The 19,598-nt window shown below is 35.7% G+C and overlaps 1 protein-coding gene across 16 annotated transcripts in view; it reads right to left on the bottom strand.

Annotated features, from left to right (window-relative positions):
• NBEAL1 (neurobeachin like 1) overlaps nt 1–19,598 on the bottom strand; it is a 200,186-nt gene that overhangs the window by 41,383 nt on the left and 139,205 nt on the right. For all 16 annotated transcript variants that reach the window (XM_079130554.1, XM_079130555.1, XM_079130546.1 and 13 more), the window contains 4 exons: nt 18,895–19,019; nt 14,355–14,481; nt 2,666–2,814; nt 1,955–2,088 (listed from right to left, as the gene is read on the bottom strand). In XM_079130554.1, the coding sequence (XP_078986680.1) occupies nt 1,955–2,088; nt 2,666–2,814; nt 14,355–14,481; nt 18,895–19,019 (535 nt within the window). The remainder of the gene's footprint in view (nt 1–1,954; nt 2,089–2,665; nt 2,815–14,354; nt 14,482–18,894; nt 19,020–19,598) is intronic.

Here is a 19,598-nt window from a genome sequence, read left to right as displayed (position 1 = left end):
AAGTCCATATTAATAAATTATTCCCCAATTCTGCCTCCTTATCTCCTGAACACCACAAATCTACTTTCTATCTCTATGGATTTGCCTATTCCAGACATCTCATATAAGCAGTGGAATATGGTTTTAACTTCTCTATTATATTTGGTGCTATGGTTTGAATATGTTCCTCAAAAATTCATGTACTGGGGCTGCAGAGATAGCTCAGTTGGTAGAGTGCTCACCTCGCAAGCACAAGGTCCTGGGTTCAATCCCCAGCACCACAAAAAAAAAAAAAAAAAAAAAAAATTCATGTACTGGAAACTTAATCACCAAATTCAGGTATTAATAATTGAAGATAGATAATCAGGTTAGATGAGGTCCTAAGGGTGGGGACCTCATAATGGCATTAGAGGATTTATCTGAAGAAGAAAGATTCAAGTTAGCATTAATTGCCCTATCTCACTATGTGATGTACTCTGCCATGTACAGAAAGCCTTTACATGCTTGTACTGCATTCTTGGACTTCCTATCCAATAAAACCACAAGCCAAATAAACTTCTATTCTTTGAAATTATCAGATATTTTGATATAGCAACATAAAATGGTAGTTGGTGAAGTTAAGCCATCTATCTTCTGCCAAAATTATACTGTATAATATAAAAAGTATTAGATTTTGAATGAGAAAACTTGTTCAAGTCTGGTTCAAACTTAGTTCTGTTATTTCTTAATCATTTTAGAAAATAAAATAATTCAATGACTTTTATTTATGATAAACATAATTTCTACTCTTATAATGTTATGAATTATTCAGAGCTATATAAATGTAAAGTAATAAAATTCACCTTTGAATTTTAATTTCCTCATCTATGAAAAAAGGAATGAAATCTGCCATATATAACTGCAAGGTTGTAATAAAGATTATATACTACATACAAAGGTGTTTTAAAAACTATAAACTAATTCAAAAAGTACTTAGCAGAGGCAATCTTGGTTTAATTGCATGACATAGATTTTCATAAAACATAATTAAATTTTATTTTTAATAGTGAAAGGTATCCTTTTTTGAAAAGAGAAAGGCATTTAAAACATCAGAATCAAATCATCTACAAGCAAACCTGGGTCCCAGAGATGAACAGAAAATTAATTATTGTCTGTGCTAATCTGGGTCTTCTGAGAAGCAGATGACAAGATAGAATTAAACATGTAATTTTACTAGAGGAGAGCTAGCAAGGTGAGGAGAACTTCAGACAAGCCTGTCCCCAAGTGAATGAGAAAGGGGAGGAAGGCTTGAGTCAACATCCAAATAACAGGCCCAGAATAGTGGTGGAGATAGTACTTGCACCCAGGCAATCTAGCTCCAAAGACTGTGTGCTCAATCACTTACACGATGTAAGAATTTACTATTCCTAGAGAAAAAGATGCCCCAATAGTTGAATTTGAATCCAACCTAACAAAAAATTCAGTCATATCTTGTATATTGCATGTTATATTACAACTGGATACTGTGAGGTATCTATTGGTTGACACACTCAAATTTTCTACTGACTACTTTACATAGATGTTTAAACTGAAAACAACCACTCTCCCAACATTCAAATATAAACAGATCCCAACAAAAATTCATACACTGATTAGCTCCCAAAGTGTGTGTGTATGTATATATATATGTGTATGTATATGTATATATGTGTACACACACACACACACGTGGGGAAGTACCAGGGATTGAACCCAGAGGTGCTTCACTGAGCAATATCTCCAGTCTTTTTCATTTATTTTTTTGAGACAAGGTCTCACTAAATTGCTGAGGCTGGCTTTTGAACTGCCTCAGCCACCCCAGCCTCTGGGACAGTGTATGTATTTTTCTTCCAATATTCTAATCTTGACAAAAGACTATTATCCAAAGTCCCATATAGTTTATTAGCTGGAAGATCACATTAAGCTGTACTTTGGGATTGCCAGAAAGGTAGCATACCTCTTTCTTGAAATTTAGAAAGTAGTTGGATTGATCAACATGAAAAATCTCAAGGGCTGATCTCCTTAAGTTGTAACGCCGTAAGTGAATCTCACGAACTTGAGAATGAGGCCATTTGAAATCAAAACCTACTCCTGAATAGAAAAAAAAATATTTGAATTACTCATGCTACGCAGAAAGTATCTTCTTGTTCCTGTCAAAAGTAGCACTTAGGGAAAAGGCATTCTCAATTATAAAACCATTTATTAAATTTATAGGATGTTTAAACGGTTTCTTTTAAAACTATTTTAAATTTCAACAGCTGTTCTACTGCCTACCCATGAGAATAGAGAATAATTCTTAATATTCTTAGAAACAGTTTTCCTTTTCTATGTTGGCATTTTAAAGATACAATTAGTCTTTTATTATTACATAAAGGATTAGGTGAGAAGCTTACAGGATTAACTACACATGCAAAAGTATAATAAATTAATATTGTATTTTATAACTTATTATAATCCCTTCAAGACAATTCTTTCAAAATAAGTAAAAAATAAAAGCATTCTCCTTTAACCCATTATTGAATAAATTTAAACCCATAATGAGTTTCCATTTTTAATTTTATATAACAGACTACAATTTCACTGTCCCATCTCATTGTGCTCTTCTCATTCATGATTAAACTGGACAATTAATTATCGAACATAAATTTATTTCCCCAAAACTCCTTACCATCTTCTTTTTCAATGCTGCCATCATGGAAGTAAATATGTTGAGTAGTGATTTCTAATCTGCCAGGAATTACATCAATTATTGTAATGAGTTCACAGTCTTCTGTCAACACCAGTTTTTCTTTCTGATCCTGTTCTTCTTTCTCATCACTATATAAAAAATAAAAATAAAAAACCCCACCCATAAATTTATTCTACTTAAATGGAAAAGAGTATCATATTCAAATATAAACCTCATGACTATAAAATTGATGATCAAGAAAGACTATTTGAGTTTCTTACAAGAAACACTTTAGTTCATATTAAATTACTTCAATATTACTCTTATTGTCCAATGATTTAGTTTCATGAATAATATGCTTCATATTTTAATTTTATATGACCCATTTAAACAAAAGAAAATGAATAATACAACTGGCAGAAGACAGTTAAAAATGCAGCAATAAGGCTGGGATTATGGCTCAGTTGTACAGCGCTTGCCTAGCACACTTGAGGCACTGGGTTCCACCCTCAGCATTACATAAAAAATAAAGAAAATAAAGTTTAAAAAATATAGCAATATTGGTCATGTCACTTTAGTTATAATGGAGATAATAGTTATGTGTTCTGGAACACATGAATTGACCCAGGGAATATATAAATCTGTGAATAAAAGAGTGCATTTTAGTGGTGTTTTGTAGATAATTATAAGTACTAATTTTGATTTGTTGTTATTTTGAGTTTTTTTTCCCCTGGTTCTGGGGATTGAACACAGGACCTTGGGCACGCAAAGCAAGTGCTCTACTACTGAGCTACATCTTCAGCGTCTTCCTATGTTGCTGAGGTTGACCTTGAATTAGCTAGAATTATAGGAATGTACTACTGTGCTCAGTATCTAATTATGAATTTCAAATTGTAAAATGAGACTGAGAGTAATGTAAACTAGAGCATCACCATTATAGTATCCTCACAACAAAGGACCTAGAAAAAGAAGAAGAGTTACTGTTGTAATTGTATTAAAGGAATGTTATCGTTTATACTTGTTGGAAGGAGTAACTAGAAAGGGAGATTCTTCAGGTTGCCTATTTAATTGCTGGGTGGGTAAAGAAATGGGAAACCCTCCCACATAGGAGAATGTTATTCAAGAAAATCACTCAAGCCAAGCCAGGTGTATGTACTGTTTTTGTTTTTGTCAGTACTGGGATTGAACCCAGGGCCTTGCATGTGATAGGCAAGTGCTCTACCACTGAGTTATATTATCAGCCCAAGCCAGCTGTTCTTTAGGCCTAGATATATATTTTTAAAAAATTGGTACACATCGATTATACAGAATATACATTTCACATATGTCTCATGTCTAGAATAACAATGGCAAAGTCAAATTTTGTTTCCAGTGAATTTTCATGAGGATACTCTACCAGTATCACCAACTTACCTGGTAATATTATAACCCTTTCTTTAAAGCTAGAGCATTAAAAAATTACTAGAAAGAATGTTTTCCTAAGTAGTGAAATTCTAATATGTACAGCAATAAATGAAGTAGTGAGTAACTTAAAAGAAAAAAATAGTCTGAAGGCTATTTATATTTAATAGTAGAGAATGTTTTGGTTCTTCAGTTTAAAATGAATGAGCCTGACATCCAGTAAATTCAGGTCAGAAATGAGGTATTCAAAAATGCTGAAAGAAAAAATTCTGACAATCAAGAATTCCATATCTAATAAAGGCATCCATAATTAATAAAGGCAATGGTTCTGGGACAACTGGATAAACACATGCAAAAATATGAATTTGGACTTTGGCATCACATTATATACAAAATAAATTCAAAATCTGTGAAACACCAATATATAAGAACAAAACTCTTAAACCACAACAGTAAACTTGAAAGACTTTAGATTAGGCAAGGGTTTCTTACACATGTCACTAACAGCTTAAGAAACCAAAGAAAACAATAAATCATCAAAATTGGACTTCTCTACAAAGGATTAGTAGTGGTGTGTTCTTATAGTCCTAATTACTTGGCAGGATGAGGCCAGGAGTGGTTTGAGTAACATAACAAGACCTTATCTGAAGGGGTTTTCTCTGTGTGTGTGTGTGTGTGTGTGTGTGTGTGTGTGTGTGTGTTTATAAATACATACATATATATATTTTAAAATGAAGTGGAAGACAACCATCCAATGGAAGATAACATTTGCAAATCATACATATATAAACAATCCTTAAGACTCAATAATAAAAAGACATATAAATGTACAATAAACACATATTCACCAATAGGGAAATATAAATACAAATTAGATACTATTTCAAACCCTCTAGGATGGCTGAACTAAATTTTTAAGAAGCACAACAAGGAAAATATTGAGTTGGGGTACAGATGGAGAAATGAGAGCACTCAAACATTGTTGATAGGAATGTAAATGGTGTAGTCATTGTAAAAACCAGTTTGTCAATTCTTCAACGAATTAAATATAATTATCACATAACCCAAAAATTCTATTCAGGTACATACCTAAGATAACTGAAAATTGATGCTCACACAAAAACTTATACATGAATATTTTCTAGTCATAATAGCCCAAAAGTAGAAGAAAACCTAACTACCTATCAATTTATGAACAAATAAACAAAATGTGGTATCCATAAATGGAATAGTATAGGGGCCACACTGTACGATTTATAGAAAATGTCCAAAAGAGGAAATCCATGGAGACAGAAAGCAGATGAATGGTTGCCTGGGAATGTGGGGAGGGGAAAAATGGGGACTGACTATGAGAAGGTACAGGATTTCCTCTTGGGGTGAAAAAGTGTTCAGAAATTAGACTGCAGAGATAACTGTACAACCTAGTAAATATTAAGAAATCAGTGAACCACACACTTTACAATGGTAAATTTTAGGTTAGATGAAGTGTAAATTGATTTTATAAAGGAACTAAGGGAGGTATGTAATCCCAGTTATTCAAGAGACTGAGGCAAAAGGATCCCAAGTTTGAGACCAATCTGGGCAACACAGTGAGACCCTGCCTTGAAGGGAAAAAACAATGAACAAAAAATAACAACCAAAAAGCAAAAAGATGAGCACAAAATGAAGACTTTCATGGGTAACAAAGACTGAGAGAATTTGTGGTCATCAGATCTTGCTTTAATACTAGGGTTGGAGTTGTGGCTCAGTGGTAATGTGCTCACCTAGCACACGTGAGGCACTGGGTTCAATCCTCAGCACTATAAGGAATCCCACGGAAACCACACTGGACACGGGAAATCACATAAGGGAGTTCGTTAAGCAAACAAAGTGTCTCCATGCAGGGTAAGAGAGAAAATGAGAGGAAAAGAAAGGGAACGAGAAAGGGTACCCGCTAGAGAGAGTGGAAAAGTGAGGAGGATAGAGAAAGTGAGTAGGAAAGAAAGAAACGCGAGAAAAGATGGTGGGGTAGCTACAGTGAAGCAGTTGAATTCTACTAACAGGGGACCAATAACGGAGAAGGATACTTGCAAGCCGACTGATGAACCAAAGCTAGCTAGGATGTTCACAGATTGACAAGTGGTTGGGAGGTGGGGAAAAGGGCTGTACCGGAAAGGGCTGGGGAGCAGCTTTATACATTACAAGCACATTAAAATAAAGGCATTGTGTCCATCTACAACTAAAATGTAATAAAAAAAAAATACTAAAGGAAGTCCTTCAGGCTGAAAGAAAATAAATAAATGGTAACTGAATGCATACAACAAAAATACATCTGGTGATTATATAGCAAATATAGACATGACAATAGTAACACAAAGGAGAGATGAATATATTTAATATTTACATATTCAAAATTTTAAAATGACTTAAGCTATTTAGGTCATCTATTTCTTCTTAAGGGTGGTTTGTTAATTTATGTGTTTCAAGGAATTTATTCATTTAAATAGCCAAGTTTATTGGCATAAAGTTGTCATTACTATTCCTTTTAATTACTTTAATATTTCTGGCAGTATCTCTTCTTCATTTCTGATACTGGCAATTTATGCTGTGTTCCCTTTATTCTTAATCAACCTGACTGGAGGTTTGCTTTTCTGCTCTAGGCTTATTTCTTTTTTTTTATAATGTATTTTTTTTTATTGTAAACAAATGGGATACATGTTGTTTCTCTCTTTGTACATGGCGTAAAGGCATACCATTTGTGTAATCATAAATTTACATACCGTAATGTTGTTTGATTCATTCTGTTTTTTCCCTTCCCCCACCCCTCCCACCCCTCTTTTCCCTCTATACAGTCCTTCCTTCCTCCATTCTTACCACCCTCCTTATCCCTAACCCTAAACCTAACCCTAACGCTAACCCCTCCTACCCCCCCTTATATGTCCTCATCCGCTTATCAGCGAGATCATTTGTCCTTTCGTTTTTTGAGATTGGCTTATCTTACTTAGCATGATATCCTCCAATTTCATCCATTTGCCTGTAAATGCCATAATTTTATCATTCTTCATGGTGGAGTAATATTCCATTGTATATATATGCCACAGTTTCTTTATCCATTCATCAACTGAAGGGCATCTAGGTTGGTTCCACAATCTGGCTATGGTGAATTGAGCAGCTATGAACATTGATGTGGCTGTATCTCTGTAGTATGCTGATTTTAAGTCCTGTGGGTATAGGCCAAGGAGTGGGATAGCTGGGTTAAATGGAGGATCCATTCCAAGTTTTCTAAGAAATCTCCACACTGCTTTCCATAGTGGCTGCACTAATTTGCAGCCCCACCAGCAATGTATGAGTGTACCTTTCTCCCCACATCCTCGCCAACACCTGTTGTTGCTCGAATTCTTGATAATCGCCATTCTAATTGGGGTGAGATGGAATCTTAGGGTGGTTTTGATTTGCATTTCTCTTCTTACTAGAGATGTTGAACATTTTTCCATATGTTTGTTGATTGCTTGTAGATCTTCTGTGAAGTGTCTATTCATTTCCTTAGCCCATTTGTCGACTGGATTATTTGAATTCTTGGAGTAAAGTTTTTTGAGTTCTTTATAGATTCTGGAGATTAGTGCTCTATCTGAAGTATGATTGCAAAGATATTCTCCCATTCTGTAGGCTCTTTCTTCACATTGCTGATAGTTTCCTTTGCTGAGAGAAAGCTTTTTAGTTTGAATCTATCCCAGTGGTTGATTCTAGCTTTTATTTCTTGTGCTATGGGAGTCCTGTTAAGGAAGTCTGATCCTAGACCAACAAGGTGAAGATTTGGACCTACTTTTTCTTCTATAAGATGCAGGGTCTCTGGTCTGATTCCGAGGTCCTTAATCCATTTTGAGTTTAGTTTCGTGCATGGTGAGAGATATGGGTTTAGTTTCATTCTGTTGCATATGGATTTCCAATTCTCCCAGCACCATTTGTTGAAGAGGCTATCTTTTCTCCATTGCATATTTTTGGAACCTTTGTCTAGTATGAGAAAATTGCATTTATTTGGGTTTGTGTCCATGTCCTCTATTCTGTACCATTGATCTACCTTTCTATTTTGGTACCAATACCATGCCGCTTTTGTTACTATTGCTTTGTAGTAGAGTTGAAGATCTGGTATTGCAATACCCCCTGTTTCACTCTTCCTGCTAAGGATTGCTTTAGCTATTCTGGGTTTCTTATTCTTCCAGATGAATTTCATAATTGCTTGCTCTATTTCTGTAAGGTACGTCATTGGGATTTTAATTGGAATTGCATTGAATTTGTATAGCACTTTAGGTAGTATGGCCATTTTGACAATATTAATTCTGCCTATCCAAGAACATGGAAGATCTTTCCATCTTCTAAGGTGTTCTTTAATTTCTTTCTTTAGTGTACTGTAGTTCTCATTGTAGAGGTCTTTCACCTCTTTTGTGAGATTGATTCCCAAGTATTTTATTTTTTTCGAGGCTATTGTGAATGGGGTAGTTTTCCTAATTTCTCTTTCTGAAGATTCATCACTTATGTATAAAAATGCATTGGATTTATGGGCATTGATCTTGTAACCTGCTACTTTACTGAATTCACTTATGAGTTCTAAGAGTTTTCTGGTGGAATTTCCAGGTTTCTCTAAATATATAATCATGTCATCAGCGAACAGGGATAGTTTGAGTTCTTCTTTTCCAATTCATATCCCTTTAATTTCTTTGGTTTGTCTAATTGCTCTGGCCAGAGTCTCAAGAACGATGTTGAATAGAAGTGGTGAAAGAGGGCATCCCTGCCTTGTTCCAGTTTTTAGGGGGAATGCTTTCAGTTTTTCACCATTTAGAATGATATTAGCCATGGGCTTAGCATAAATGGCCTTTACAATGTTAAGGAATGTTCCCACTATCCCTATTTTTTCTAGTGTTTTGAGCATGAAGGGGAGCTGTATTTTATCAAATGCTTTTTTTGCATCTATTGAAATAATCATGTGATTCTTGACTTTAAGTCTATTAATATGATGAATTACGTTTATTGATTTCCTGATGTTGAACCAACCTTGCATCCCTGGGATGAAACCAACTTGATCATGGTGCACTATCTTTTTAATATGTTTTTGTATGCGATTTGCTAAAATTTTGTTGAGAATTTTTGCGTCGATGTTCATTAAGGATATTGGTCTGAAATTTTCTTTCCTTGATGAGTCTCTGTCTGATTTAGGTATCAGGGTGATATTGGCTTCATAGAATGAGTTTGGGAGACTTCCCTCCTCTTCTATCTTATGGAATACTTTGAGAAGTATTGGAATGAGCTCTTCTTTAAAGGTTTTGTAGAACTCGGCTGAGAACCCATCTGGTCCCGGACTTTTCTTTGTTGGTAGGCTTTTGATGACTTCTTCTATTTCAGTACTTGAAATTGGTCTATTTAAATTGTTTATGTCCTCCTCGTTCAGTTTAGGCAATTCATATGTCTCTAGAAACCTGTTGATGCCTTCGAAATTTTCTATTTTGTTGGAGTACAGATTTTCAAAATAGCTTCTAATTATGTTTTGTATTTCAATCCTGTCTGTTGTGATATTTCCTTGTTCATTCCGAATTTTAATGATTTGGGTTTTCTCTCGTCTTCTCTTTGTTAGTGTGGCTAAAGGTTTATCTTTTTGTTTATTTTTTCGAAGAACCAACTATTTATTTTGTCAATTTTTTGTATTGTTTCTTTTGTTTCAATTTCATTGATTTCAGCTCTGAGTTTAACTATTTCCTGTCTTCTACTACTTTTGGTGCTGTTCTGTTCTTCTTTTTCTAGGGCTTTGAGCTGTAGTGTTAGGTCGTTTATTTGTTGAGTTTTACGTCTTTTATTAAATGCGCTCCATGAAATAAATTTCCCTCTAAGTACTGCTTTCACAGTATCCCAGAGATTTTGATATGATGTTTCTTTGTTCTCATTTACCTCTAAGAATTTTTAAATTTCCTTCCTAATATCTTCTGTTATCCATTCATCATATAATAGCATATTGTTTAATCTCCAGATGTTGGAATAGTTTCTGTGTTTTACTCTTTCATTTATTTCTAATTTCAATCCATTATGATCTGATAGAATACATGGTAGTGTCTCTATCTTCTTGTATTTGCTAACATTAGCTTTGTGGCATAATATATGGTCCATTTTAGAGAAGGATCCATGTGCTGCTGAGAAGAAAGTGTATTCGCTCTTGGTTGGATGGTATATTCTATAAATGTCCGTTAAGTCTAAATTATTGATTGTGTTATTGAGATCTATGGTTTCTTTGTTCAATTTTTGTCTGGAAGATCTGTCCAGTGGTGAGAGAGGCGTGTTAAAATCACCTAGTATTGTTGTGTTATGGTCTATTTGGTTTCTGAAATTGAGAAGGATTTGTTTGACAAACATGGATGAGCCACTGTTTGGGGCATAGATGTTTATGATTGTTATATCTTGCTGATTTATGCTTCCCTTAAGCAGTATGAAATGACCTCCTTTATCCCTTCTGACTAACTTTGGCTTGAAGTCCACATTATCGGAAATGAGGATGGATACTCCAGCTTTTTTGCTGAGTCCATGTGCATGGAATGTTTTTCCCCATCCTTTCACTTTTAGTCTATGGGTATCTTTTTCTATGAGGTGAGTCTCTTGCAGGCAACATATTGTTGGATCTTTCTTTTTAATCCAGTCTGCCAGTCTATGTCTTTTGATTGATGAATTCAGGCCATTAACATTCAGGGTTATTATAGAGAAATGATTTGGTTTCCCGGTTGTTTGGTTCATTTTTTAAATTTTATTTATTTATTTGTTTGACACAACTTGTTTCCTCCTTTATTTGACAATTCCTTTAGGATAATTCCTCCCTTTGCTGATTTGCTTCTTTGTTTTTCATCTCTTCCTCATGGCATATTTTGCTGAGAATGTTCTGTAATGCTGGCTTTCTTTTTGTAAATTCTTTTAGCTTTTGTTTATCATGGAAGGATTTTATTTCATCGTCAAATTTGAAGGTAAGTTTTGCTGGGTATAAGATTCTTGGTTGGCATCCATTTTCTTTCAGGGCTTGAAAAATGTTGTTCCAGGCCCTTCTAGCTTTTAGGGTCTGGATTGAAAAACCTGCTGATATCCATATTGGTTTCCCCCTGAATGTAATTTGGTTCTTTTCTCTCACAGCCTTTAAAATTCTGTCTTTATTTTGTATGTTAGGTATTTTCATTATAATGTGCCTTGATGTGGGTCTGTTGTAATTTTGTGTATTTGGAGTCCTATAAGCCTCTTGAACTTGATTTTCCATTTCATTCTTCAGATTTGGGAAATTTTCTAATATTATTTCATTGAATAAATTGTTCATTCCTTTGGCTTGTTTCTCTAGGCCTTCCTCAATCCCAATAATTCTTAAATTTGGCCTTTTCATGATATCCCATAGTTCTTGTAGATTCTGTTCATGATTTCTTACCATCTTCTCTGTTTGTTCAACTTTGTTTTCAAGGTTAAATATTTTGTCTTCAATGTCTGAGGTTCTGTCTTCCAGGTGTTCTATTCTATTGGATATGCTTTCTATGGAGTTCTTAATTTGGTTTATTGTTTCCTTCATGTCAAGGATTTCTGTTTGGTTTTTTTTCAATATCTCTAACTCTTTATTGAAATGATCTTTTGCTTCCTGTATTTGCTCTTTTAACTGTCGATTGGTGCGATCATTCAATGCTTGCATTTGCTCTTTCATCTCATCGTTTGCTTCTCTGATCATTTTAATTATGTACATTCTGAACTCCTTTTCTGTCATTTCTTCTGCCATGCTGTCATTGGGTTTTATTGATGTAACATCTAGATTTGTTTGCAGCATTTTCTTTCCTTGTTTTCTCATATTGTTCAGGTATCAGAGGACCGCTGAGATATTGCAGATTTCCTCTATTGACTTACAATGTCCCTGAAGATTTCTATATATATCCCCCCTTAGCCTTCAGTAGGCTGAAGTCTTGGAGGAAGTTGATAATGCGGTGCTCCACAAGGAAGCTGCCTCTCTAGGAGTGGTGGCCTTCAGGTGGGGTATAATCCCTGCTAGTGGGCAGAGGTGCCTCCACTTGTTGACCAATGGTCATCCAAAGGGGATCTAGGCTGCGGGCTGAGGCAAGGCCTGTTTGGGCCTGAGTCTCTGGTTTTACCGTCCTTGTGGGGAAACCTCACCCAGCAGGGAAGACTCACCCGGTGGGGAGGTCTTGGTGGTCAGTTCCCTCCTAGAGGTTCCCCTCAATTTACAGCTACTGCCTGGGCTGGGCTGCCTTCCTCTGCAAAGTTCCCAGGGGCCCGGCCCTACCTCCTGGGCCTGGGAGCCTCACCCTTTGCAGATGAATCTCCTTAGGCTGCCCCTCCTCAGAGAATCTGCCTGCAGTCCTGGAACCTCTGCTCCGCCCCTAAGCGTGTCTCTGTGCGGCTCTTCCACCAAGAAGCCTCCTAGGTCCTGGGACCCTGCTCTGCACCTAATCACCTGGCTATGCAGCCCCTCCTCTGAGCAGCCACCTGGGGCCCCGAACAATCGCTTCGAGTCCCAGAGACCCGCCGCATGCCTCTTCCTCCAGATAGCCGCCCGGTGTTCTGGTGCGGTCACTAGGAGTCCAAGCAACTCACTGTGTGCCTCCTCCTCCCACCAACCGCCCGTAGCCCTGGGCAATCACTCCGAGTCGAAGTGACCCGCCCCGTTCCTCCTCCTCCTCCAGGTAACCCCCCGGGTGTTCAGGAGCAGTCCCTCTGAGTGGCTCTGAATCCACGTGACCCACTGCACGCCTCCTCTGGGCAGCCACCTGGAGCTCTGGTGTGGCCACTGGAGACCAAGCGACCCACCGCGCTCCTCCTCCAGGCAGGCCCCCTGTGTTCAGGAGCGGTCGCTTTAAGTCCAAACAACTCACCAATCGCCTCCTCCTCTGAGCAGCAGCCTGGAGCTCTAATGCAGTCACTGCGAGTCCAAACGTCCCTCCGCGATCCTCCTCCTCCACCTCCTACTCCTCAGGGCATGCCCCGGTGTTCAGGAGTGGTCTGATTCCATACAGCTCGCCACGCAGCTCCTCCTCTGGCAACCGCCTCTAGCTCTGGTGCAGTCACTCCGAATCCAAGCGGCCGCGCTCCTCCTCCTCCTCCTCCTCAGGGCAGGCCCCGGTGTTCAGGAGCAGTCGCTCTGAGTCCAAACAGCTCACCGCACAGCTCCTCCTCTGGCAACTGCCTGTACCTCTGGTGCAGTCACTCCGAATCCAAGCAGCTACGCTCCTCCTCCTCCTCTTCAGGGCAGGCCCCCGTGTTCTGAGTCCACACAGCTCTCCTCGACGCTCCTCCCCTGGGCAGCCACCAGAGCCCCAGTGGTTGCTCCGAGTCCCAGTGCTGTGCTGAGCGGCCTCCTCTACGATGCTCCCAGTTGTCTGAGTTCACTGCTCCAGCGGGGGGACTAGGCTTATTTTTAAATAGCTTTTTTTTTTTAAATCTTTTTTGTCTTCTCTTCCACCAATTTTGATTTTTTCTATATTATTTTCTTTTGCACTTAACATTTTATGCTGTATATTTCTTATTTCTTTTGGCAGTGGGATCAAACCCAGAGCCCTATGCATGCTAGGCAAGCACTCTATCACTGAACTACATCCTCAGCCCCTATGCTGCACATTTTTATCTAAACAGTTTTAGCTACATCTTAAGGTCTAGTTCCAAGAGATTCCAATTCTAAGAAATGTTCCTCAATAACTTTGGATGGTGTAGAGGAAATTGGGGTGGGAGGGAGTAGGGGAAGGAAAGATAGTACACTGTGACAGGATTATCCTATGAATAGGTATGATTACAAGAATGGTGTGAATCTACATTGTGTACAACCATAGAAATGAAAAGTTGTACCCCATTTGTGTACAATGAATCAAAATGCAGTCTGTAAAAATAAAAATCAAAGAAAAAAGATGGAGGAAGGAAGCACTGTATAGAGGAAAAAGAGGGGTGGGAGGGGTGGGGGGAAGGGGAAAAATAACAGAATGAATCAAACAACATTACTCTATGTAAATTTATGATTACACAAATGGTATGCCTTTACGCCATGTACAAAGAGAGAAACAACATGTATCCCATTTGATTACAATAAAATAAAATAAATAAATAAATAAATAAATAAAAGAAAAAAGAAACCTTCCTCCATAATCCCAGTAAACTCAGATAATCAGATAAACTCCTAATTGCTGATACAGCATTAACTACTGGATCTTGGAAATACATGGTTAGAATTTTAAGTAAATTCAGTTTTGCAATCCCATTTCTTAAAACAAAATCATTTCAAATTCCTTCAAATACTTATACATACATGTTTATTCTTGCTGTTATGTCCTCTTCAAGAAGTTCTAATTTATCTTCTTCCATATCACTAACTTTAACTTGTTTCACTACTTCCAAAAGCAATGACTCACTGGAAGGCTGTGAGTGCTGGACACCTGTTTAAACACAAAATATTTATTATACATGAAATAAAAAAATAATATTATAGTCCTTCTATAATTTGATTATTAATCTAATAATATGTGGTTATATAAATGTACTTTTGGAATAATCTATGATATTTGCTGATGGTTCTTATAATTATTAAACATGTTGCTAAAGAAATAAATTCTTTAAAAATATGGTAGTCATTATTATTTGATTCACAAATAGGCCAAGTACTCTGATATGGACAGAGAACAGATTTTATGTAGATGACTTACACTACTCCATTAATCATACTTAATTCTAAAGCATGTCAATTATTAGTCAAAGAATCACTCTCACTGTATTAATGTAACAGAACTATTTTATTATGCATTTATACTAAAGAAATACTAAGAAAGTATTAAAAGCTGAAGTGTTACTTTCTGGTGCATATGGAATTTAATAGATAATTCTGATACACATATATGCAATAAAAGCAACATATTTTATAAACTAAACATTTTGAAGGAAGGCAGGACTAGTATGATGGGAAGAACATGAGCTGTGAGGTGGTATATCTACATTCAAATTCTGATCTGCCATTTATAGCCATATGATCCCTCTGACTCTATGTTTTCTTAAATGTGAAATGAAGAATTCATCACAGGGTTGTTAAAACTATGAAAGGGTTATTAGCCATGTTACTCTTCTGATTCTATGATTTTTTAAATGTGAAATGGAGAATGCATCACAGGGTTGTTATAAATATGAAAGGTAGTACATATGAAATACCTGGTACACATTAAATATAAAACAAGGTAGCTATTATTACATTTACCTCTTAACTACCTGACTGGCACAAGGAGAACAATAATAACATATATATATATATATATATATATATATATATACATACATATGCACATATATATATAATTTATAGGTAGGAGTGAAAAAATTTATGTATTTAAGTATGAGTAAAGATATTTTATCTATGTAAAATTAAAATAACACTGCAAATAACTATAAATAACAAAACACTGTAAAAGATGACGGATTCTCTCTTCTCAATAGAAACAATGAATCAACCTAATGTACATTTTTCTTTGTAAATATGCCTCGATCACACCTTTTTCTACATGGTATGTGATCTTCCTAGAGTAAGTTAGTAACTAGTTCTACTGTACACATTTTTTCATGAAATGTAATATGAGCAAAAATTTGCAATAAAAACAAAAAAGAAGGAGGTCTAGATAGTCTGATAGAGAACTGATCCTTTTTTTTGGAGGTGGGGTACCAGGGATTTAACTCAGGGGCACTCGACCACCGAGCCACATCCACAGACTTATTTTGTATTTTATTTAGAGATGGAGTCTCACTGCATTACTGAGCACTCACTTATACTGAGGCTGGCTTTGAACTTGAGATCCTCCTGCCCCAGCCTCCTGAGCTGCTGGGATTAAGGCATGTGCCACCACGCCCAGTGAGAACTGATCTTATGTAAATAAATGACACTATTCCATTAATAGCATAACCTGAAAATCTGATGAAATATTGGTAGAGGGACTGTAGCAAGGAGGTCCGTTGGGAAACTTGTGGTAAAGTATGAGAAAAGATAGCACCAAGCTAAGCCATGGCAATATCAAAGGGAATGAAATTAGGAAAAACATTCAAAGATATACACATAAGAGCTACAATCAACGAACAAGGTACCTAAAGAGCTATTATGTGCAAGGAATTAAGAGAGAAGCAAATAGATTCACAGACAACATTAATTATTTTAATTTGGATAACTAATATATGGAAACACTGATAACTACAAGACAGAAGATAAACAGGTTCTAGGGTAAGGAATATACAAATGAATAAAGACAATTTGGTTTTAGAAATGTCAAATGGAGGCTGTGGAAGAGGTACCTTCATAGGCTGTTAGAAACACTGATCTATAGTCAAAAAGAGAGAACTAGAAAAACAGATGGGAAAGTGTCATTATATATATGCAGTGGGGAAGCCAAGAGATGACACAGGAAGAGCAAAGATAAAGGCACGAAGGCTAGGCACAGATCTGGGAATACCATCACTTAAAAGGTGAACAGGAAAGTTTTAGAACAACTTAAAATGGTATGAAAAGGGGCAGTGTTTGTGGTTCAGTGGTAGAGCACTTGCCTAGCACGTAAGAGGCAAAGGGTTCAATCTTCAGCTCCACATAAAAATAAATAAATAAAGATACTGGGTCCATGTACAACTAAAAAAAAAAAATTGGTATGAAAAGTAAGGGGTCAAGCAGCAGCGCTAAGAAGGGAATATACTTACAAAGGAGGATAACTACTAAATGTTTCAGAGACAATGAAAGCAATATAAGGACTAAAAATGTTTATAAACTTGTCAATCAGAAAAGTGCAGGTCTAATGAAGATGTAGGAACAAAAAATTGGTTTTTCTTAAACCAAATTATTTTAATGATACACTTAAGAATATACTTTCCTTTTGACTACTCAAATTCCCTAGTTAACAGGTCTCTATGTTTCAAAAGATATTTCACAAATCATTTATTTACAACTCATAATGGATTTTCCAACAAAAATAATCTATAAATATTGGTTAATTTAGTTGAAACATCTGTAATGTAAACACTATTCTGTACAATTGCAATGAGTTGCTTAAAAAGCAGTACTGAGCTTAAGTGAAACAAAACAAAATAAGAAAACAATTTTTTAAAAGAATACTACAAATTTGGTAATCAAAATACTTATATAGAAAAAAAGAGGTAAGCAAAACATTTTATAGTTAATTCTGAAATATGTGTACCTGAGGGAACTTTACAGAGACTGATATTGCTGTTTTTTATTGTTGCTGTTGGTTGTTTGATTTACTATTTTCCATTTCACAAAGATATGTATAAATTATTTTCTTCTGTACAGTTTTATTGCTATCATTTTAACTGGAGTAAATTTTTAAAATAGATAATAAGAAAAACTGAGGTGGAAAAAGGAAAAAAGACACTGGTTTTTCTGGACTTAAAATAACTGAGTGCACGGGGTGTGCAGCTTAGCAGTAGAATGCTTGTCTGGTATACTTGAGGCCCTGGGTTCAACACCCACCATAAAGATAGATAGGTAGATAGACAGACGGACAGACAGACAAAACAACTGAGACCAAAAAGAAAGGACATAAAATTATACGTGTATGTGTGTATAGAGGAGAGAAAAGGGGATAAAGAAAGAGGCAATTTCCCCAGAGAGAATTTTTTTTTTGCAAATGTCAGGAAAGTAATAGGGAATACTACTATTTAAAAAATTTCTAGATTGAAATAATTCACCAAAAAATGTCTGCTACATGAGAATTATGTTTAAATTTCAAGGAATAAAGTACATTAGACTCAGGATACTGAGAGAGACAAGCGACAAATAATTGCTGCTATGTAAGATACAATCAAAGTCAGGGTTTGTATCGTGGACTGGAAACTAAAAATAGCATTAAAAAACCACCACAGCTGATTTATTTGAGAATGTAAGACAATGACAGGCATCATGACTTTCTTGATTAATTTGAGGTATCATATGTATTGGCCAATATGTTAAATTAAAAAATAAGATCTAAAAGTTGGCATTCACTTCATCTATAACCTATTCATTGAACACAAGATGCACAGGTGGCTATGGTAAAATAACTACAATTTAGTATACATATGACTCCCAGTGACTTCACAAACAATATCTGGAGTATTTCACAGACCTATCTTCAAAAGGAGAGAAATGACAAACGAGATGGTTGGAAGGGGAGGGTTTCCTAAAAAGTAGTAGAAACCCCTTAAAATCTGTTCTGAAATACTGCTAGGTTAAATACGTTAACGTACTTGGTTCTAGAAGAAGGCATTGACTCACCTAAGACATGAAGAGTCTTGAGTTCTTTAAAAAATACTCTATTTTTTTATAAACAAAGGTTATAATGGAAAGGGCTGGAGGACTGCTAAGAATTCTAATTATATCTAACATTAACTTCTCTAAGGGAGAAGGACATTATTTCATTATAAGATACATACCAATTGATCTGAAGTATAGTATAATTTTATAATTAAAAACATTTTTTCTTTGAGAAATTACAATAAATGAAAATATGAAGTCAACTTAGATTTAGGCCAAATACAACAGCATTGAACTCATACAACCATTTAAATATCAATTATAAAATGCCACCCTTCAGGTTGAGGTTGTGGCTCAGTGGTAGAGCATTTGCCTTGCATGTGTGAGACACTGGGTTTGATGCTTAGCACTGCATATAAATAAATGAATAAAATAAAGGTCCATCAACAAATAAAAGATATATTTAAAAATGCCACCTTTCTTTCATAAAGAAACATTTAAAAAATAATGAATAAAGCAATAATAACCAGTCCACCAATACCCTGCATTCAACAAATAATTAACAGTCATTGGAACTTACCTAAATTATCTCTCAAGGCACTAGCTTCCTCATGGGTTTTGAAATTATAATTTGGCACCAGTTTAAGTCTCATACGGGAATAATTTTCTACATTGGCTAGTTTCCAGTGGATTGGATTCTGTTTCCTAAAAATATTCATAAGCAAACAAGTAAAATTTTTTTAGCTTTGAGTTAGAAAGATTGGTTGACTGAAGTAGTATAAGAAAGTATTGAAGACTTTACATTTGTGCTTAGTACCATTTTATAAAAATGTTTATCTAATATAATCCAACTAACCATGAGAGAATTAAGTTTATATATCTACACTTAATACACAAGGAACCTAAAAGGCTAAGCTATTTGCCTAAGATGCCATCAGGTTTACCAGTAGCAGAAATAAGATAGGAAAGGACTTTCAGAATGACAGCTTGATACCTTACTCTTTATCTGTTGAATGGAAGTTCTTAATTAACTATACAATGGATTTATATTTCCAAACACCATTTTAAAAATAAAATAATTTCATTAAAAATAAAAATAAAATTGTAAATGGATAAGAGGTCTGAATATAAGGGCTAAAACTATCAAGGAGAAAAAGAAAAGATAAGAATAAATCTTTATGACCTTGGGGACTTAGGAATGGTTTCTTAGATGACATCAATAATATGCAACAAAAGAAAAATTACATAATTTGGACTTCACCAATGTTAATTTTTGTATGTCAA

This window comes from Sciurus vulgaris (genome assembly GCF_902686455.1).
Source record: "Sciurus vulgaris genome assembly, chromosome: 3".
NCBI lineage: Eukaryota > Metazoa > Chordata > Mammalia > Rodentia > Sciuridae > Sciurus > Sciurus vulgaris.
Note: the sequence above shows the minus strand (reverse complement) of the source record. Positions and strands in the feature narration are given on the sequence as shown.